Raw genomic sequence first — 23,229 nt, 5'->3', positions numbered from 1 at the left:
AACAGAGTGAGGAGTGAGATACAATGTAACAGAGTGAGGAGTGAGATGCAATGTAACAGAGCTGAGGAGTGAGATGCAATGTAACAGAGTGAGGAGTGAGATACAATGCAACAGAGTGAGGAGTGAGATACAATGTAGTATTCAGAAAGCCTGTGGACATGCCAGTGATATTAACCAATTTCTCTTAAGACTAGACAATAATATGTCTGATTTTTAATTAAATTTGTACATTTTAAATTAATATTATTGTATGTTTGTATGTATGATGTGAGTCTGTGAATCTGGGCATGCACTTGCCAAAGCATTATGTGGAGGTCAGAAGACAGCTTTAAAGAATTAGTTCTCCTCTTTTATGATGGGATCTGAGCGCCTTTTTCTGATGAGCCATCTAGAGGGCCCAATATATCAGTAATTAAGGCTAGAGGCTTTAGGTAGCAACATAAAGATTGATCTACCATTGACTAGGCATCTACTCTATGCCCTAGGCACTGTCTATTTTCTGGCACACTTTATTTAATATTGTTTGGCTGTCTTCCCAAATAGTCTATTAGTGTGACAATGTCTTTTTCCTTTCTTTGTTCAATAACTCAGAAGGGATGGGTCTTCTTTAAAAAAAATCTGGCTCCTGTATACCTGAATGTCAGTCATCTCTCACAACTCTGACTATAGACCATGGGGAGCCTCACCATGAAACGCAGAGTGGCTCCAAGTCTGAAAAACAAACCTTATTCAGCTGGTCTACACGTTGTGGTAACAGCAAGTCAAGTTCCAAACACCTGCTCAACAAAAGTGAGAGCGGATATGCACACTAAGAAACACTACAAATAACCTTACCCCAGATACCTCCATCTCATTGCAAAACACAAACACCATGAACAACCATTACAGTATGTCTCCTCCAGAAGCCAGAACCCACATTGTAGTATCGCTGAGAAAAGCAACTTAGCTTGTCCATAAGGACTTAAATAGCAATTATAAATCTGTTTGGGGTACTCAAAGGATAGGTATAAATGCCTGAAGACCGTGAAAAAAACAGCTGAATTAAAAAATAGGCACAGAAGCTGGAGTGATGGCTCAGTGGTTAAGAGCACTGACTGCTCTTCCTGAGGTCCTGAGTTCAATTCCCAGCAACCACATGGTGGTTTACAATCATCTGTAATGGTGTTCAATGCGCTCTTCTGGTGTATCTGAAGACAGCAACAATGTACTTACATAAAACAAATAAATAAGTATTTAAAAAAGAAAGAAAAAGGCTAGTTTGGAAAAGAAAAAAGAAAAAACAAGCACAAGTCAAGATACGAAAACAGAAGTTAATAAGGAGAAAACAAATCTCTGAAGAAAAACCAAAAGTTAAAAAAAAAAATCTCAAGAAGCCAAACAAAGAGCTCAGAGAAAAATATCACCAAAAACTTTGATCAAGTGGAAGAGAAAACATCAAGTCTTGAAGATAAGGTAATAGAAATGAATCGGGGGCTGGAGAGATGGCTCAGCGGTTAAGAGCACTGACTGCTCTTCCACAGGTCCTGAGTTCAATTCCCAGCAACCACATGGTGGCTCACAACCATCTGTAATGGCATCTGATACCCTCTTCTGGTGTGTCTGAAGACAGCTACAGTGTACTCACATACATTAAGTAAGTAAATAAATAAATATTCTTTTAAAAAAGAAATGAATCACTCAGTCAAGAAAATACTAAATCTAAACAAACCAACTAAAAGCACAATATCCAGGAAATCTAGGACACTATGAAAAGACCAAACCTACAAATTACAGATATAGAAGACAGAGAAGAAACCAGGTCAAAGGCACAGAAAGTATTTTCAGTGAAACCATAGATGAAAACTTCCTCAATCTAAAGAAGGAGGTACTTATCAAGGTACAAGAAGCATACAGAACACCAAATAGGATCAGATAAAAAAAAATCTCCCCTCATAGAACGAATTGGGTAGTGTTCCTTCTGTTTTTATTTTGTGGAATAGTTTGAAGAGAATTGGTATTAGGTCTTCCTTGTAGGTCTGACAGAATTCTACTAAAACCATCTGGTCCTGGGCTTTTTTTGGTGGAGAGACTGTTAATGACTGCTGCTATTTCTTTAGGGGTTATGGGACTATTTAGATGGTTTATCTGCTCCTGGTTTAACTTTGGTACCTGGTATCTGTCTAGAAAATTGTCCATTTCATCCAGATTTTCCAGTTTTGTTGAGTAAAAGCTTTTGTAGTAGTATCTGATGATTTTTTTGAGTTTCCTCAGTTTCTGTTGTTATGTCTCCCTTTTCGGTTCTAATTTTTTTTTAATTTAGATACTGTCTCTGTGCCCTCTGGTTAGTCTGGCTAAGGGTTTATCTATCTTGTTGATTTTCTCAAAGAACCAGCTCCTGGTTTTGTTGTTACTTTGTATAGTTCTTTTTGTTTCTACTTGGTTGATTTCAGCCCTGAGTTTGATTATTTCCTGCTGTCTACTCCTCTTGGGTGTATTTGCTTCTTTTTGTTCTAGAGCTTTCAGGTGTGCTGTCAAGTTGCTAATGTATGCTCTCTCCAGTTTCTTTTTGTAGATAGACACTTAGAGCTATGAGTTTTCCCCTTAGCACAGCTTTCATTGTGTTCCTTAACTTTTGGCATGACGAGCCTTCATTTTCATTAAATGCTAAAAAGTCTTTAATTTCTTTATTTCTTCCTTGACCAAGACATCATTGAGTAGAGCGTTGTTCAGTGTATGTAGGCTTTCCATTTTGTTATTATTGAAGACCAGCCTTAGTCCATGGTGATCTGATAGGATGCAAGGGATTACTTCAATATTTTTGTATCTGTTGAGGCCTGCTTTGTGACCAATTATATGGTCAGTTTTGGAGAAGGTACCACGAGGTGCTGAGAAAAAAGGTATATTCTTTTGTTTTAGGATGAAATGTTCCATAGATATCCGTTAAATCCATTTGGTTCATTACTTCTGTTAGTTTCATTGTGTCTCTGTTTAGTTTCTGTTTCCATGATCTGCCCATTGCTGAGACTGGGGTGTTGAAATTTCCCACTATTATTGTGTGAGGTGCAATGTGTGCTTTGAGTTCTAGTAAAGTTTCTTTTCTGAATGTGGGTGCCCTTGCATTTGGAGCATAGATGTTCAGGGAAGCCAGAAGAAGGCTTCAGATCCCCTGAGACTGGAGTTACAGACAGTTGTGAGCCATCACATAAGTGTTGGGAATTGAACTCGGGTCATCTGTTAGAGTACAAGAGCTCTTAACTGTTGAGTCCTCTCTCTAGCTACCAGTGCTTGACTATTTGATGGAGACCACAAAACCAGGAAGGCCCTGAACTAATGTTCTACAAGTTCTGAAAGACCATGGGTGCCAACCCAGTCTTCTATACTCAACAAAACAATGAGTTGTAATAAACCCGCTCTGCAAAGAGTAACGGAAGGGATGCTTTAGCATGAAAGGATGGTCAACCACTCCCCACAAGGTCTAAGAAGTCTAAGAAAACAACACCATGATAACAAAACAAGAATTAATAAACATCGCTCAATATCAACTCTCAATGTTAATGGTCTTAATTTCCCAATAAAAGGATACAGACTAATATGATCTATCCTTGTACTGCCTCCAAAAAAACCCACACCATCTAGAGCAGATACCACCTTAAGGCAGGGATAAAACATATTCATAAGTAAATGGAACCAAGAAGCATCCAAGTGTAGATATTTTAATATCTGACAAAATCAATTTCAAACCACAATTACTTAGAAGAGATAATGAGGGGTACTCCAGACTCACTCAAGGAAAATCTACCAACAAGTATTCTAATCCTAAACATACCAAAGGCAGGGCAATCAGTTTCATAAATTAGGTCTAAAGTCACAAACTGACCCTTACACAGCAATAGTGGGTGACTTTAGTACCCAATTGTCACCAATAGACAGTCCACCCAGACAAAAACTAAACAGAGATACTCTGGAGTTAAATGGCATCACAGAGTAAATAGATCTAACGTATCTACAGCACATTCACCCAAACACTAAAGGATACACATTCTTCTAAGCAGCCCAAGGAACTTTCTCCAAAAGTGACCACATATTAAGATACAAGGCAAAGTCTCAACAAATATAGGGAAACTGAAATAGCATCCTACATCCCATCCACCCACCGGAGAATAAAGCTGTATGTATATCAACAGAAATAGGAACGGCAGAAAGGTCACAAACTCATGGAAACTAAACAACACACTTCTTAATGAACATTGAGTCAAGGGAGAAATCAAGGAAATAAAGAACTTCCTAGAGTTAAGTGAAAACAAATATACAGCATCTGTGGGACACTGTTGGGAGCCGACTCATAGCAGAAAGTGGCTATCATCTTTGCAGCCATCTCAGGCCATATACCCTGACAAGAGACTTGTTTTCAACAGCCCACAACAGCTGAGTACACTCTGATAAACATCTTTATTTAGTGCCCCAAGCCACAAGGTGCACGTGGTATCCATGGCTACAAGGCACGTGGCAAAGTGCCTTCAGCTGTGTTTCCCTGCTTGTCCACGAGGGCAAGGCACGTGGAAAAGTGTATAAATACCCAGGATTTCCTTTCAATAAAGGAGAGACTTGATCAGACCCTCTGTCTTGTCTCTATTCTTCGCATCTCTTGCCCCTCCATCCCCACTCTCTCTCTTGCTAGACCCTGACCCGCAGACAGGAGCCTGGACAGAGTGGCCCCCAAATGTGGGGCAGAACGGGCCAGGACAGGACATAGTGAAGGTTTTCCTAAGAGGAAAATGTATGACACTAAATGCCTGCGTCAAAAAGATGGAGCGCCCCCATTATCAATGACTTAATGATAAAGTTGGAAGCTTTAGAAAAACAAGCAATATTCAAAGTCAAAACATTTCCATTAAAATCAGGACCAAGATAAGCTTATTTACTTTCTCCATTCCTGTTCAGAGACAAATACAAAAGGATACAAATAGAAAAGAAAGAAGTTGAAATATCTAATATTATTATTTGCCAATAATATGATTTTATACATAAAAGACCCTAAATAATTCACAGGAACCATCTATGGCTGAGAAATACATCTAGTGAAGTAGCAGGATACAAAATTACATGAAAACCAGTAGCCTTCCTGTTACAAACAACAAGCACACTGACAGAGAAATAAGAGAAATGAGAAATAAAGGAAAATGTCTTGGGGTGGTAGAGAGATGGGGAAATGGTTAGGGGCACTTGTTCTAACAGAAGACCTTGGTTCATTCTCAGGGCCCACACAGCAGCTCACAGTTGTCCATAACTCCAGTTCCAGGGGACCTGATGCTTTCTGTGGATCTCCTTGGGTACCAGGGGACCTGATGCTTTCTGTGGATCTCCTTGGGTACCAGGCATGCACATGGTGCATAGACAGACATGTAGGCAAAACATTTGCACACATAAAATAAAAAAATATTTAAAAAATATTCTGGGACAAATCTAAAGAAGTGAAATTCTTATATAATAAAAACTTTAGGAAACTGAAGAAGACACTAGGAGAAAAGATCTATGCTTATGGATCGGTAAATTAATATTGTGAAATGGGTATCCTATCAAAGCCATCGACAGAGTCACACAATCTCCAGCAGGATTCCTCACAGGATTGAACAACATATATCAAACTTCACATGAAAATCCGTAAAAACTAGGGCAATCTATTAAATTTTTCAAAGTTATTATTTTATGTGTATGGGTGTTATGCCTGCATGTTGTCTGTGTGCCATGTGCATCCCTGGTGATCCCAGAGGCCAGAAGAGGGCATTGGTCCCCTAGAAATGCAGTTAGAGATATTTGTGAGCAGTCAGTGGGTGCTAGGAATTGAACCTGGGTCCTTTGGAAGAGCAACCATACTCTTAAATGCTGAGCCATCTCTCCAAACTCCAAAAGCAACCTTTAACAATAAAAGAACTCCTGAAGGCATCACCATTTCTGATTTTAACTTTTACTGTACAGCTATAGAAATAAAAATAGGGTGGTACTAGCATCAAAGCAGATAAATGGAATAGAACTGAGGACCCAGATATTAAGTCCACCTAACTACAAATACCTGATTTTTGACAAAGAGGCAAAACAAAACAAAACAAAACAAAACAAAACAAAACAAAGACCAAAAAAACCCACACTAGAGAAAAGACAGCATCTTCAACAAATGATTCTGGTCAAACTGGATTTGCTACATGTGGAAGAATGAAACTAGATCCCTATCTAGTTTGTAGACAAAACTCAACTCAGAGATCAAGGGACTCAATGTAAGACCTGATACTCTGAGTCTTTTAGAGGAGAAAGTTAAAATATGGTTGCTCCTAAAGGCCCAGGAGGAGCCTTTCTGGACAAGACCCTGATAGTGGGCATTAAGACCAACAACTGATAAATGAGACCTCATTATACAAAAAAGCTTCTGTACAACACAGGACACCATCATTCCAGTGGAGAGGCAGCCTACAAAACAGAAAAAAGATTTACAAACCGTATGTCTAGGAGATGGTTAATATCTGTAATATACAAAGGATTAAAAAATCCTTACATATCAAGAAAACAAATAACCCAATTAAAGGGTGGCCAAGAAATGAAACGCAGACGGCTGAGCAACAGTTTAAGACATGTCTAATATCTTTAGCCATCAGGGAAACGCAAATTAGAATGGCTCTGAGATTTTACATTACACCAGTCAGAATGGCCAAGATTAAAAAAAAAAAAAATGACAGCAGATGCTGGTGAGGAGTCAAAGAGAGGGGAACTCTTAGTCACGGCTGACTGGAGTGCAAGCTGTCACAGCCACTATGGAGATCCGTGTGGAGGTTCCTCTGGCAGCTGAGAATTGATCTATCTCAAGATCTAGCTGTACCACTCTGAGACACATAACCAAAAGACTTTCCATCCTACTATGGAGATAACTGAGCATCCATGTTCAATGCTGCTCTATTCACGGTACCCAGGAAATGCAAACAGCCCAGTGTCCATTAACTGATGTAAGGATAATGAATGTCATTTGGCTGTTGTTAAAATCAGAAGCTTTTTAACATACACACACACACACACATACACACACACACACACACAGAGAGAGAGAGAGAGAGAGAGAGAGAGAGAGAGAGATCTCAATGAAACTGCCAAATACCGACCGAGGGGGACAGAACTCCAGCTGGACATCTCTGAAAAGTTTCTAGTACCGAGAACGAGTTACATCTGAATGAAAAAAAAGAAATAAAAAGGAAAGGAACATGACTGCTCCTAGGTATGGTAGAGGAGAACATTTATTGTAGATATTTGGGAGAGCATAGCCAGAGGCAGAGAGAGACAGAGACATCTAGGAGAGCCTAGAGTAGACATGGCCAGACTGAGCTGTGCCACATGGGGGTTTGGGGGAGAGTAAGGAAGAAAGGAGAGAGCAGAACCAGGTGCAGCAGCCAGAAGGCCCAAAAGTACAAAAAGAGTAGGTAACCAAAATGGTTGGATTATATAGGGAAGAGCAGCTCAGCCCCCTGTGCTGTAGAGTTCAGGGTAGGGGGTGGCATATGCCAGCCAGGAGGGCCCCTCTAACAGGTAGGGACACTGAGGGATTGCCGGGGGAACCTGGCAGCCAGGTCCACTGTTGTGTTATGTAGGCATCTCAGCCATTTGTTCCAGGTTTGAAACTCAACAATATCTAAGTGAGTTGTTGGCCAAAGGAATCCCATGGGAACCTCCAAGCAACCCAGCCTGTTGCCAAGACTATAGGTTGCTTTCTGCAAATTGACAGCCAGGCTCCATTGCTGAAGACAACACCTACACAATTCAATGAACATGGAGAAGTAGAGCGTACGTGCTAGTGTCTTTGGTACAGGATGATACTTTGTATGCTACCAAAAGAGAAATGTGAACATCAAGCCAGCTGCAAAACCCTTAATTGACAATGGTGTCCTATCTGCAAGATCTGCTACTGCAGTAATGCCACAAAGCTTGTGGGAGGAACCAACCAATAATTTGATTTGAGTTAGGGCTCACTCCATGGCACTACTTGTGTGACACAGAACCTGAGGCTAGTTAGCCCAGGGACCTAGAGTAATATCAAATACTAGTATTCTAAAATAAAAAGAAGGAGGAAGAGGAGGAGGAGGAGGAGAAAGAGGAGGAGGAGGAGGAGGAAAAAAGAAAGGAAGGAAGGAAGAAAGAAAGAAAGAAAGAAAGAGAGAAAGAAAGAAAGAGAAAGGAAGAAAAAAAGAGGAAGGAAGTTAGAAAGGAAGGAAACAAAAAAGTAATGATAAAATGACATTTCTTGTCCTATTAACATTCTGCTGTATTTATAAATCAGTGCCTTGTTCAGCCATCATCACAGAAGCTTCCTTCTGCAGCAGATGACAGCAAATACAGCTAGACATCATACAGTGAATAAGAGACCTTGGAACACTCAGCCCTAAATGGGATGTGTGGTGGTTTGAATAGGTTTGGCCCCCAAAGACTTGTGTGTTTGGATGCTTGACCCACAGAGAGTGACACAATTAGGAGGTGTGTCCTTGTTAGAATAGGTGTGGCCTTGTTGGAGGAAGTGCTTTACTGTAGGGGTGGAGTTTGAGATCCTTTGCTCAAGCTCCAACTAGGATAGAGGAAAGCCTCCTCCTGGTTACCTACAGAAAATGGTCTCATTCCGACTGCCTTAGGATCAAGATGTAGAACTCTCGGCTCCTTCTCCAGCACCATGTCTGCCTGGATGCTGCCAGACTTTCCACCATGATAATAATGGACTGAACCTCCAAAACGTAAGCCAGCCCAATTAAATGTTGTCCGTTTTAAAAGCTACCTTGGTCTTCACAGCCATGAAACCCTAAGTAAGACAAAATGTTTCTCTCAAACCTCTCTCCTCAGGGCACTTGGAGGAGGAACTGGAAAGAATGTAAGACCCAAAGGGGATGGAGAACACCAAGAAAACAAATCTTTCTAAATCAGCATGATCTACACATGTACAAACTCACAAAGACTGAGGCAGCATGTATAGAGCCTGCATGGGTCTGCACCAGATGAGGTTCTAGGGCTGAAAGGAGACACAGCCACATGCCCCTGCCTCTAACCCAGAGCAATTTCCAATTGGTAACTGCTTGCAAATGAAAATTCAATTTCCTTCAAGGGAGTCTCACTGGGGAAAACAAACTACTCTTCTGGGTAGCAGGAGACGGCAACAGAGACTGAACTCTACGGCATCTTTGGAAGTTCCTCATCTCATAATGCTGTATTAGAGTTTCTCCTTAAAAATTTATATTATTATTTTTATTTTACTTGTGTGTTTTTTCTCTCTTTACAGGTCGTGTGTGTGTGTGTGTGTGTTTGTACAACACACACACACACACACACACACACACACACACATACATTGGCTTCTAGTTTAGTGTTTGTATAGGATTCCCAAATGTGTGAGTCTCTGTTCCTTGTGCCTTCTCTTAGGCTTCTTTCCTTCTGTTTGTTTTGTCCAATTCCAGTGAAGTAGTTTTTGTCTTATCTTTGTTTTAGGGTTTTACTGTGAACAAACACTATGACCAATGCAAGTCTTAAAAAGGACAACATTTAATTGGAGCTAGCTTACAGGTTCAGAGGTTCAGTCCAGTATCATCAAGACGGGAACATGGCAGCATCCAGGCAGGCATGGTACAGAAGGAGCTGAGAGTTCTATATCTTCATCTTCATTGGCTGCTAGCAGAATACTGACTTCCAGGCAGCTAGGAGTAGGGTCTTAAATCCCACACCCACAGTGACACACCTACTCCAACAAGGCCACACCTACCCCAACAGGGTCACACCTCCCAACAGTGCCATTCCCTGGGCCAAGCATATACAAACTATCACAATCTTCTTATATTTTATTATTACACCTATTATTACAGAAGCCTATTTGTTTTCCAATGAGACACAGATAGGGGAGGGATCTGGATGGGAGAGAAGGTAGGGAGGACCTGGAAGGAGTAGAAAAGGGGGAAACCATAATCAGAATATATTAAGTGAAGAAAAGAAATCTATTTTCAATAAGAGAAAAAAAGATTTAAAAAAAAAAAAAAGAGCAATTTGCCCACAAACAAATGGACTGGAAAGCAATCATCCTGAGTAAGGTAATCCAGACCCAGAAACTAAACATTGGATGTTTTCTCTCATATATATTAACTTTGAATTTTTAGATATGTGTAATTTACTTGGAATTCTAACAGAGGTTATGTAATTAGTCATGGGCTATGGGGGAGGAGGGGAATTTTAAGGAAGGGAAATAGAGTATCATTTTATAAAGAAATAAAGGGAGAAATGGAACAGCAAGGATTAGACGGAAAAGAGAGGGGGCAGGGGCAGGAGAGAGTATGAGGAGGGATAATTAACACCAAAGGCTGTCTGACAATGCCATGTGGAAACTTACTACAGTAGGATTTTCTAAAATATATACATCCATAAAAGGAGTTTAAGTAGCTTTACTGTATAACAGGGGAGTGGGTTATGTCAACTAGACACTATACACTACTAAATAAAACCCTCACTACCAAGAATAGGTTTCCTCTGTTTGAGTTACTGGCCAATGGGCTCTCCCAGTCCAAACACCCACCCCACTCACAAAACATTATAGGCACTGCCAGAGCTATTAGTTATCTTCCAGAACCAACCTGCCTGCAAAGGTATGCCCATAGGTACAACATGGCAAAAATGTTATGGATGTAGCCAACTGTGTTTTTACAAAGTGGATAAAAGGCCTTGTGGTAGTTTAATGAGAATGGCCCCCCATGGCCTCATATGTTTGAATGTTTAGTTCCTACTTGGTGGACTGTTTAAGTACGGATTCTGAGGTGAGGCTTTGCTGGAAGAGGTATGAGCTTTGAGTTTTCAAAAGCCCACACCAGGCCAAGTCTCACTATCTCTGCCTGGTGCCTGTGGATCAGGATGTAAGCTCTCAGCTACTGCTTCAGCACTACACCTGCTGCCTGCTGCCTGTCTGCCTGCCTGCCTGCCTGCCTGCTGCCTGCTGCCTGTCTGCCTGCTGCTGCCTGCTGCCTGCCTGCCTGCTGCTGCCTGCTGCCTGCTGCCTGCTGCCTGCTGCCTGCTGCCTGCTGCCTGCTGCCTGCTGCCTGCTGCCTGCTGCCTGCTGCCTGCTGCCTGCCTGCCTGCTTGCCTGCCTGCCTGCTGCTGCCTGCTGCCTGCTGCCTGCTGCCTGCTGCCTGCTGCCTGCCTGCCTGCTGTCTGCCTGCCTGCTTGCTGCCTGCCTGCCTGCTTGCTGCCTGCCTGCCTGCTTGCTGCCTGCCTGCCTGCTGCCTCCCTGCCTCCCTGCCTGCTGCCATGCTCCCCACCATGATGATCATGGGCTAATCTCTGAAACTGTAAAGCAAGCTCTCAATTAAATGCTTCCTTTTATAAGATGCACTGGTCATTGTTTCTCTTCATAGCAATAGAACAGTAAGCAAAATAGTCCTCCTCCATGACGTGGAACCCCTGGGCTTGCTGACCAGATTGTTTAGCTGACTTAGTGAGCTCTGGATTCAGTGAGAGACCCTGTCCAAATAAAAAAAGGTAGACATAGTAGAGGAACTGACCCCTCCCCTATATACACACATCTGACCCCCATATACACACCTGACCACCCCATAAACACACATCTGACCTCTCCCCCATACACACACCTGATGCCCCTCATATACACACACCTACATGACCCTTCATACATACTTGACCACTCTCCCATACACACACACCTGACTACCTCATATATACATACCTGACCCATCCCCCATACAAACACCTGACACCCCCATACACACATACCTGACCCCCTCATACACACACACCTGACCCCCATACACACGCACCTGACCCCCTCATACACACACGCCTGAACCCCCCATTTTTAAAAACACACGAAGGAAAAAAAAGCAGCCAAATAAATTTTTTTACAATCTCATTTTATTTTTCTTCTCTTCTTTCTCTCTCTCTCTCTTTCTTTCTCTCTCTCTCTCTTTCTTTCTTTCTTTCTTTCTTTCTTTCTTTCTTTCTTTCCTCCTGCCTTCCTTCCTTTTGTTTGAAGACAAACTATTTAAAGATGTGGTATCACGTGCCTATAAGAACAATCAGGGATCTATAATAAGACCCTGCTTTACCCTCACACTCCTCAATCAAGCAAAAAGAGATGGTCTCATGTAGCCCAAGATGGGACTCAACTCTGGATCCTACTGTTTCTCAAGTGCTGGGATGTACCTCCACTCTGCTTTCAGTGCCATTATACGTGTGTGTGTGTGTGTGTGTGTGTATTTATTAGTATATTAGTATATTATATATATTTAGTATATTATTAAATACACATTTAAAATTCAATTTCCACATAGTTTAAATCATGCTATATGTATAATTATTTTCTTCATAGTTATACTGATATTTCAAAGCTAACAAAAGTGTCAAAGTAACATATTATTAATTAACTTAGACAAACTTTGTATAAATAATTGTTGATACAGGTTTTCTATGATGGCTCTGCCACAATTCACTTCCTATGCATTTTTAGGTAAGCTACTTTAACCCCTGTGGTGGTTTGAATATGCTTGACCCAGTGAGTAGCACTATTACAACAAGGTGTGGCCTTGTTGGAGTAGGTGTGGTCTTCTTGGAGGAAGTGAGTCACTGTCAGGGTGGGCTTTGAGACCCTCTTCCTAGCTCACTGGTAGACAGTCTTCTATTTGCCTTCAGAACAACTTTCAGCTACTCAGGTGCCATGCCTGCCTAGACACTGCCATGCTTCCTACCATGATGATAACGGACTAGACCTCAGAACCAGTAAGCCAACTCCAATTAAATGTTCTCTATATAACAGTTGCCTTGGTCATGGTATCTCTTTACAGCAATGGAAATCCTAACTAGAACAAGCCCATAAGCCTTAGTTTCATATCTGTAAATGGGGTTAATAAAGAATATACTCTAAACTGGGTAAAGTGGCAAAGGGGTATCATTCTACCACGCAGGAAGGACAGAAGGATCACGAGTTCAATATTAAACTTGACTATATAGAATATTCCAGGCAGACCTAGACTCCATGACTCCTTTTCTGAAAACAAGCAATAAACAAACTTACACCATATAGTCTCAGGAGGCTACAGCAGATGGATGGCCATGAATTTAAGTGCAGCATACACCACATGATGAAATCTATCTCCAAAAACAGAAATAAAATTTAAATATACATACAGTATATTGGTTAGTCTTATGTCAACTTGACACAAGCTAGAGTCATCAGAGAGGAGGGAGCCTCAACTGAGAAAATGCCTCCATAAGATTGGGCTGTGGGCAAGCTGTAGGGCATTTTCTTAATTAGTGATTGATGTGGGAGGGCCCAGTCTGTTGTGGGTGGAGGCACTCTGGGGCTGCTGGTCCTGGGTTCTATAAGAAAGCAGGTTGAGCAAGCCATGTGGAGCAAGCAAGTAAGCAGCAGCCCTCCATGGCCTCTGCATCAGCTCCTGCACCCAGGCTCCTGCCCTGCTTGAGTTCCAGTCCTGACTTCCTTCAGTGATGAACTATGAAGTGGAAGCACAAACTGAATAAACCCTCCCCCCTCCCAAGTTGTTTTGGTCATGGTCTTTTATCACAGCAGTGGTAGCCCTAACTAAGACATACAGGATGGTGAAAACTGAATAAGAGAGATAGTACATACGAAGTTTCTAAAAATTACATTTATTTTCTGTATGTGTGTTTGTATGTGGGCACACATGCCACATGTTCCTGTGGGGGTCCAAAGACATGAAAGACTCATCTCACAAGAAAGAAAAAAAATTTTAAAAAATGAACAACAATAACAAAAAGACTCATCTCTGCTGCCTTCTTTGCCTTGAGGATTGAGCTGAGGTTGTCCAGCTTGGCCACAGTGTTTTAACCTGCTGAACCACCTCCCTGGCTTATTCAAAGGTCTTCACATAGGGCCTGTCACATTAACAAGTTCTAGAAACTATTATTCTCCTCATACAAGATAATCTCAGTTCTGGTTACCTCCCCAGTGGTGAGCTAAAAAGTGATGAAAGAACAGAAAATAGAATTAGTAACACTCAATTATCAGTCTCTGCACTCAGTGGAGGATTTCCTGGACCCAAGGTTAGTAGTCACATGAAGACATGTTTTTATTTGTTTGTTTTACTTTATGGAAGCCAGTGCCTCCTGCATTTAAGGGGAGCAATCTACTACTGAGCAACACCCCCAGATATGTTTTATGTAGTATTCACAATGTTTGAACATCTGAAACTGTATGAAACAGCCAATATTTTATAGATTCTAAATTTACAAAAATGGGAATTCACATTATTCAACTTAATACATCTTTATTTAGTTATGGTATGTGTGGATGTTGTGTGAGGTCAGAGGACAACTTTAGGGAGTTATTCTCTTCTCCTGCCATGTAGGTCCCAGGGATAGAACTCAGAACTTCAGGCCTGTGTCATTATTCACGGAGACATCATGCTGGCCCCTTATCTAACTAGTATAATGCTAACATTTTAAAATTAATTCAGTGTATAAAAAAAATCCAGGTTTCTGACTTCTCTTGAAAGTAAGTTGAGGCAAGTTGCGGCAGGGGTTGGGGTGGTGGTGGAACATGCTCATAATCACAGCTGTGGGGGAGGCTGAAGGAGGACGAGGGAAAATCCAAGTCCTGGTTGGGCTACAAAATTGAATCGATGCCCCAGTAACTATAGCTCTGTAGAGGAGTCCAGCATGTACAGACTCTAGGCTTGATCCTCTAGAACTGGAAAACAAAAAAATGGCAACCTGACTTCCCATTAGACGGCACATGCTCATCTGTTGCAGTCTCTGTACCTTTCTATGGTGCTTCTAAGCTGGTACCTCCACCCATCTGTATTACTCTACCTCACTCTTGTGGCCCCTAGAGTCGGAATCTCTGGGGTTTCTTTTGTAAACATGCCATGAAGATCTTGTGCTTACTGTTCAAATTGTTTAACTGTTTTTAGCGTACCCAAATATTAATTTTGCTTCCTATGTAATAATGTCTTGATAAACAGGTTAAGAGAAGAACCATAAAACCCAGGCATCTTTAAAAGTTCGATTAATCCACAGTCTATAGTGGTAACATACATATTTCCAGTGATTGAATTTAAAGTACGTAATTCTCCTAAAAGTAAATCATTGGCTTGGTGGTGGGGCTCACCTGCAATCCCAGAACTTGGGAGGGAGGTGAAGGTAACAGGATCAGAAGTTCAAGGTCATTTGCCTGTGTAGGAAATTTGAAGCAAGCCTGGACTAGATATGTACTTTCTCTCTCTCTCTCTCTCTCTCTCTCTCTCTCTCTCTCTCTCTCTCTCCAACAACAACAACAACAAAAAACCCAAAGGAAACATAAATTATGATTACTCCAGATAACTAACAGGTGAAGAGCTGCTTAGGTCCAGGTAACTCCTTAAAACCCCTGAACTTCAACTTTTCCTTAAGTGGACAAGATTGTAGAACTAGAAAGGGGGATTAAATAATTCTGATGAGAAGAAGGTGTCTATTAAGGTCACGCCTCCCATTCTCTCTGGCTCCTATGAAAGGAAAACGTGCTGTATGAAAAAAGGGCATTTCTTCAGCCTGGCAGCCATCTGGACAGAATTTTCAAAGCGGGATGGAGGAAAGAAAGACTCCCAGTATTGAAACTGACTATTTAACCATGATGAAGCCTAAGACTGTTCCCAGGACTCAAAGAAAACCATGTAAATAGAACTGACTAGTCTTTTGTATATTAAATTTGGGCCATAAGCACTGACTGAATAGTGCAGAGGAAATTGCAAGGCCTAAGGTGCGCATTCTGAGGAGGAGACAGCTCCAGTTCCTCCGGAAGGTTAGTGGGCGGTGCCTGCAGAGCAGTGACACCAGAGCCTGGGCCAGCATTGCCATCACAGCTGGAGCCACCCAGCCCGCACCTTGACACACCGGGCCAACACCTTGACATCACGACCGCACCCCAGCACCTGACCCGCACCCCCAAACCCGGACACATCGACAGCCCGCAGCGGCACCCCGACACCTGGCCAGCACTCCCAACACCCGGCCAACACCCCAACACAAGAACGGTATCCCGAGATCCGGATGGAACCCCGACAACCTGCAGCTCAGCACACGGGGCACCCGGGGGGCATCGACTTCCAGACAGCCCCCCACTGCCCAGCCCGCACCCCGTCACCCCGGCACCCCGGCCCGTACTCCCGCGGGGTCCCATCTTCACTAACCTGGTGGCGTCTGCGACGTTCCTGACGAACAGGGAGGTGTTGGGGGGCCTGGTGTAGCGAGACATACCGCTCGCGGCCCCGCTCCCAGCCGCCCGCCGCGCCCCCTCCCGGGCCGGCCGCGCAGCCGCAGATGCGGGCGGGGGGCGCGGGGCCTGCGCGGCCGCGCGAACACCGGCTTGGCCACTGCCCGGGCCTCTAGGGAATAGATCCGATCCCCACCGCTGCAGGCCAGCTAGGTGCTCCGAAGGGAGCCGTGCCTCTCCCAAACAGCCCCAGAAAAGACCTCATGACGGGGCTTCGAAAAAGCCATGTGCATGGACAGGGCGCCACTTGTGGGCATGCAAGCTTAGCCACAGCCTTCCCCTGAAGAGATCAACTCTATCCTCAGGGGAGAACAACTAACACAGGCGTGGGGGAAGAACTGCTGCAGTACTGTAGCTTAAGCATAAAGGCCTCGAGGCAATAAACAGGGTAAGCAGCAAAGAAACCCAGACAGGAGAATAGGCTGGGGTCTTTTGTTTGCTTGCTTGTTTGCTCAGGCCTAGAATTCCTTTCGTTGTGGGCTCCACGCCAGGCTGGGTTAAATAGGAAAATTGAGAGTACTACTGTGTATTGGCGAGTGAGGCTGCTGTAACAATGCAACACATTTGGTGGCTTAATGAAATTTGTCTTGACTAGGGGGTGTGGCTCAATGGTAGAGTGGTTGTCTCCTGTACAGGAAGTACGCTGTTTCTGTACCTGAGCGGAGACTGTGATAGCACATGTAATCCCAGGGCGGTGCGGGAGCGGGGTGTGTGTGAGTGTGTGTGTGTGTGTGTGTGTGTGTGTGTGTGTGTGTGTGTGTGTGAAGGCAGGAAGGGCAAAAGTTATCTACTATAGAGGAGCTGGAGGCCAGCCAACTAACTGAGAACATACTCTTACAATTTCCAGATCTGTTTTGAAGCAGCTACGAACTTTTTTTTTAGTACAACAGCTTTCTGTTTGAGGGCCCGAGGCAGGAACATTTTCAAGAGTAGATGACTAAATAATATTACACCGGGGTGGGTTCGAGGTGGGGGCTGGAGAGAAGGCTCAGCAGTCAAGAGCTCTTGCTGCTTTTGCCCTGGGCCTGGGCTCTGTTCCCAGAGACCACGTGGTGGCTTACAGTTCCAGAGTATCCAACACCCTCTTGTGGCCTCTGTGGGATGCATGGCTCACAAGCAATGCACATACATACATGTAGGCAAAACACTTACATATACAATAAAAATAACAGTTCGAAAAAAGAAATACTGCATTAAGCTTGGCCAGTGTCTTACGCAACTACGTTCAGTAACTGATATAGCTATGTGTTACCAAAAGCACTGCCTTGTTGAATCATTTCTTCAAAGCATTAGATGACTCTATACAGAGTTCAGAGGTGTATCAAGGAGTGTAACGGGCCTAGTGACTGGGAAGAAGGCTCAGTACATACGAGTGCTTGCAGGAACAGGAGTTCCTGAGTCAGAGTTCCCAGCACCCATGTGTAAAAGAACCTGGGCATGGCCACACACCTGTGACCCCAGCATTTCGAGGTCAGAGACAGGTGAATCCTAGAAGCTCATTGGCCAGCAAGCCCTGAAGAAATGGAGAGGTCCAAATCTTCAGGTTTAGTGAGAGATGCCACCTTGGGAGGAGACATACTTGTGGAGTAGAAGTCGCCCTGCTGCCTCCTCTGGCACATGTCACACACAAGTGTGACTCCCCCCGGCCCCCATTGAAATAGAAACATTTTAAATTGCAAGAATAACAGTTAGCCTAGAGTGACAACGTGGCTTGGGTGATCTGCCTGAAAGTTTTGTCTATTTCACGCTTCTTACTTTCTCCCCTAAACAGGACTTTTATTTTTCAAGTATTTTAAGACACTCTTGTATCTTTCCCCGTTTATATACTATAATTATTTTTTTACCTTTTTTTCACCTTGGAGACAGGGTCTCATTATGTTGCATTGGCTGATTTAGTATTCAAGGTTGTAGCCCCAGGTAGGCTTGCAGTTACAGCAATCTTCCCGTATCAGCTTCTGTAGCACTGGAATTACAGGCTTGCATCACCATGCTTTAAAGCATTGTAATTGAAATCTTTGCCACAGAGCTGAGATGAGGCCTTCCTTGGTTTGAGTACTAGCACTGTAAATAGTCCATGAGAAGGGGGAGGAGGAGGAGGGAGAAGAGAAGGAGGGGAGGTGGGGGGAGGAGGAGGAGGAAATAAGAAATTACAGGTCTATAAAGAATATTGGAAAAAGAAAAACGTCAGAATCCCTTTCAATTGTTAAAGCTTGTCTTAATAGACAAATGTCTTAAATCATTGTGTGTGTTATATTGAAAGTAGATAGACCTTTGAGATGGTTCAGTAGATAAAGGTACTTGCTACCAAACTCGACAACCCGAGACAGATTCCAACCTACATAGGGGAAGGAGAGAACAGACTCCAACAGTTGTGCCCTTAGCTTCACATGTACAAAGTGCCATACTCGTGCCACACCTGCACACATGTACAAATCAACAACATGTAATTACAATACTAAAAAAAAAGAAAGCAAAGGCACACAGGAAATGATATCTGATGTTTGGGTATTTACTCCTCAGACTCATCTCTGGTAAAATAGATAAGAGCAGTGGTTGTCATTTGGAATCTAGGATTAGCTAAGACCTTCTTGTTCATTCTGTTTACCTACCTACCTTATACTCTGTCACTCCAGAGAACCTGGAGAGCAGGAGAACACAACTCTAATTTGTTGTTGTTGTTGAGACAAGATCTTTAATCTGTAGCCCATGCTGACCTGGAACTCACTATGTAGCACAGCCTGCCTTTGAACTCACGGCCACCCTTCTACTTCAGTCTTCAAATACTAGGATTACAGTCCACAAGCCACCTTGTGTTGTATGACACTATTCCTGGGTGTATGTGAACAAATATGTACTCACAACAGACCAAAGTACAGATACTACCAAAGTTCAGCTTGGTAAACAGATGAGTTTTGTTAGGGTTACTTACAGGGATATGGGTAAGAGGTTACTTACAGGAGTAGAAATAACTCAGACTGTTGCATTACCAAGGCTCATTCTGGTATCCTTAACAACTCAGGGAAGCTGGGACCAGTTCAATGAGCAACCTACAAGCAGCTCAACAAGTTGGAAAGTATCGTTCAGGCAACACAGCTGGTCTGAGCATCTTCCAGGCAGCTTAGTTTGTCCTACAGTCTCTCAGCAGTCTTTACAGCATGAGGAGGGTCTGTATATCAGGTCAGTTTCAGGGACTTCCTGAAGCCTTTGAGCTGTCCACTTCCTAAACACAAGGAGCTTCCCTGCAGGACAGAATCTCACCTTCTCTTGGAACATATTGTCTTAATAAAGTGCTTCCTTCAAAGATGGAGGTTTATATGGAAGGACGTCATTCCACAGGACCATGCCAAACTGAGTCTCAGTTTCATCACTAGCTTTTGGGAAAAAGAACATGAGAGGAGAAAATTATTTCTAGGTAGTTAGCAAAGTTTAAAATCTAAGAATATGTGTGTATATATGTGTGTGATACATGTTTTTTACATGTTTGTGGCACATATGTGTGCACATGAGTGTGCACATGTGTGTGGAGAATAGAGGTCAGGTGCCCTCCTCAACCATTTCCTACCTTATTTTTTGAGACATAGTCTCTTAGAACACCTAGGGCTCACTGAGTCAGCTAGATTTGCTGGTCAGCAAGCTCCAGGGATCTTCTTCAGTGTTGGAATTGTAGGTGCATGGGTGTTTATGGTGTTTATATGGGTACTGGGTACTGGAACTCAGTCCTCATGCTTACTTAGAAGCACTTTAGTGCTGGGAGTAGTCCTGATTTTAAAATGTGCCAAGGGTGTTTACAAGACCGAATAGTACATTTTTATTATTCTGAAATAAAATAATAATGCATGTGGCTGTGTAAGATAACTAGCTTTTCTTCTATTTTCTTCAGTGAGCCTAATTAGTGCTATCAAGAAGTCAAATCATGAAACAGAAGGGATGAAAAGGAGAAGAAAGGAGAGAGGGAGGGAGGAAGACACACATACACTCAGAGAGAAAGAAGAAGAGACAAGAGAGAGAGACTGACTTGCTATATAATCCAGGCTGGCCTTGTACTCTGAGACTGTCCTGTCTTGGCCTTTCAAATACCGATTTACAGATGTGTGTCACCACACACGTCAAATTGTCATAAGTTAATCAGATTAACTATATGCCTTTGGTTTTGAGTGTCGTAGGGGAGAACTATAACTAACTGCAAGATTAAGTTGTGCTTGGTTCTGTGCATGTGCTTTGAAGCTCAGGAGGTAATTTGAAGAATTAATGCTGCAGCTCCCAGCAGATGGCGGTAAGTCTCCGCTAGTGAGAGCAGTCTGAGGCTACCCCAACGGGGTCATAACCTTGATGTGGAAGGTGATAGGGAAGCTTGGTTTTGTTGGTTTTGTTGTTGCTGGTAGAGTTGTTTGGTGTGTTTGGTGGTAGGGTTTGAGCCTGAGGCCTTGGGATGCCAGTCAAATGCTCTACCACAGACCGCATCCCCAGCTGATAGGAGATGTATACAGGATGAATTATAAATCCCCCCCACTACTACCCCACACTTTGTTTATAAAACACTATTTCATACAGCCCAGTTGGAGAATATATGATTACCCCTCTTTATGAATTTTACACTTATGCTGTGGGTAGGAAATATGTAAAGGCCCATTCTATAAGCAGGAAGGGTCATGTCAATCTCTCTCAGAAGTCCATGAATGTATTGCCTAAAGTGAACCAAGATCTTGAATGTGTTGGAAGTGGGTGTTTCTTCTTAGTTTGCCAAATCTTTAGAGTTGCTTTTCTGTATTCAAAATTGCAGGTGCCACTAGCTGTCTAGAGATTCTTACATATTTTTTCTGGTATTTTGGAAGTGCTTAACTTATAATTTTCTGCTTTGCTCATCTCCACTCACCCACCTGCTTAACTAGACTTGTTCTAGAAGCCATGCTACCTATCCTAGGACTTCATCTCGCAGCCTCCCTTGCAGAGGTGTCAAATCAACTGTGTTCTGACCAAATACATGTGACAGGAATGGAACAGGTGCGGAATCACACACCTGGAAGGGATTTTATTCAGCTTTGGTCCCATTGCCTGGTGTTTTGATTGGTAGCTGGAATTCTGTGAGTGTCTTGAACTCAAAAGGATCCCTTCAGGAAGAAATCACAGATGAATGACAGCAGAATCGAATACTGCTTTGTTCCTGATGGCAGTAAACTGGTAGCTAATGCTAGACATATTTTATGTTAAAGTCTATCTTGCTAAATTTTGTGTTAGTTTGGTTTTTGAGCAAATGTTATGGAATTTTATTTATCTATCTATCATCTATCTGCCTGTCTATTTTTGAGACATGTTCTCTTTATGTAGCCTTGGCTGTCCTGGAACTCACTACGTAGAGCAGTCTCACCTCAAAAGAACAGAGATCTTCCTGTTTCTGCCTTTTGTGTACTGGCATTAAAGGTGTGTGCCACCACACCTCACCATAGCTTTTCCTTAAGATGGGTGTTAGGTGTATGCAGGGAAGAGGGTCATTTGATGTTGTGGACTCTCGTGTTTCCTATGATTTATGCAGTTGCTGGGTCTCTATTGGCCAAGTGTCCAATGTCTACCAGAGATAGCTTCTTTGCATACAGAGCTTCTACTAACCTCACTTATTGTTGCAATGTGTAGGCCAGGCAGATTCTCCCACATTCCTAAGGTTCTCCAGGTTACACCTCCTGAGGTAGCTAATGAATTAGCTTGAGGGTTCCTCTCAGGTGTATTGGGAATATGGAAAACAGCCAGGATTCTGAACTCCGAATACGTGGACTTGGGTTCCTACTACTACTACCACTACTACTACCACTACCACTACCACTACTACTGCCACTACTATTTGTTTTATGTAAGTACACTGTAGCTGTCTTCAGACACAACAGAAGACGGTATCAGATCCCATTACAGATGGTTATGAGCCACCATGTAGTTGCTGAGAATTGAACTCAAGACCCCTGGAAGAGCAGTCAGTGCTCTTAACCGCTGAGCCACTTTCCCACATCAGCAGCCTTTTAAGTCTATTCTTCTTGCTCCCCCATCATGGGGATTCTCCTCTGTTCTTCTCCCCCTCAGTCCCTTGTATACATAATCTAAAAGTCCTGCTTCTGTCTCCCTGCCCAACCATTGGCTGTATGGCAATTCTTTACTACCAATCAAAGCCAGCTGGGGGCAGAGACCCTCAACATCTGGATGCACAGCTTTTGGGAGCCGAATTAAGACAAAGCATTACAACTATTTTCTAACACTTTCAGCTTTCTGTCCAAATTTTTAAAAAGCTCTTCTCTCAGACATAAATTGAGCAAAACCATAACAATTTTGTAAATTACGTATGATACATACTTAACATCCAGTCTATCATATTTGTCAGTTAGATAAAGTGCTCTATCATCTGTCCTGACTTAGTTTACAATTCTGTATCTGAATTATGTTTTGATTTTAGCTTGCATTACCATCTGAAAACTATTCTTTCAAATATGTATCATCTCTCTCAGTGCTAAACAACTTGAGTTTGATTATGAGACTATAACTAGTCTTCAACCCCATCAGAAATCTAAGAACGAATTATTACCAGCATATGTTGGAAGCACAAAAGCATAGCTTCCAAAATCTAAACAAATTGTAGAGACAACTGATGATCTGGACAGTCCCCTATTATCCAAAATGTCAGAACATACGTCTTTATCCCTGGCTCAGAACCATCTGACAGCCCTTGGAATGAAGCAGAACTATGAAGGACTTGTTTGCTCTGTCTTGCCAGAACTAAACTGTCAACTATCCCATGTCCTTTACTGGACAGTATTTTTTTGTCTGTAGATGAATAGGTAATTTTTGTCCAGTGGCTATCTTGCTAAGACTAGAGCAATTCCATATGGAGGCTTTGATGCTCAATTTCTTCTTCGAACAAAGAAGGGGATATTGTCAGGAGCAGACATGTCTCTAGTCAAATGATCTTTAATAAT

At 42.6% G+C, this 23,229-nt stretch overlaps 1 protein-coding gene across 2 annotated transcripts in view; it reads right to left on the bottom strand.

Moving 5' to 3' along the window:
* Srsf12 (serine and arginine rich splicing factor 12) overlaps window positions 1-16,258 on the bottom strand; it is a 26,343-nt gene extending 10,085 nt beyond the window's left edge. For both annotated transcript variants that reach the window (XM_028780601.1, XM_028780609.1), the window contains exon 1: window positions 16,194-16,258. In XM_028780601.1, the coding sequence (XP_028636434.1) occupies window positions 16,194-16,258 (65 nt within the window). The remainder of the gene's footprint in view (window positions 1-16,193) is intronic.
* Between the last annotated feature and the right edge of the window lie 6,971 nt (window positions 16,259-23,229).

The sequence above is a fragment of the Grammomys surdaster genome, unplaced genomic scaffold (assembly GCF_004785775.1).
Source record: "Grammomys surdaster isolate TR1022 unplaced genomic scaffold, NIH_TR_1.0 97, whole genome shotgun sequence".
Classification (NCBI taxonomy): Eukaryota; Metazoa; Chordata; class Mammalia; order Rodentia; family Muridae; genus Grammomys; species Grammomys surdaster.
The sequence above is the reverse complement of the archived record's forward strand: the minus strand, read 5'-3'. Positions and strand labels throughout refer to the sequence as shown.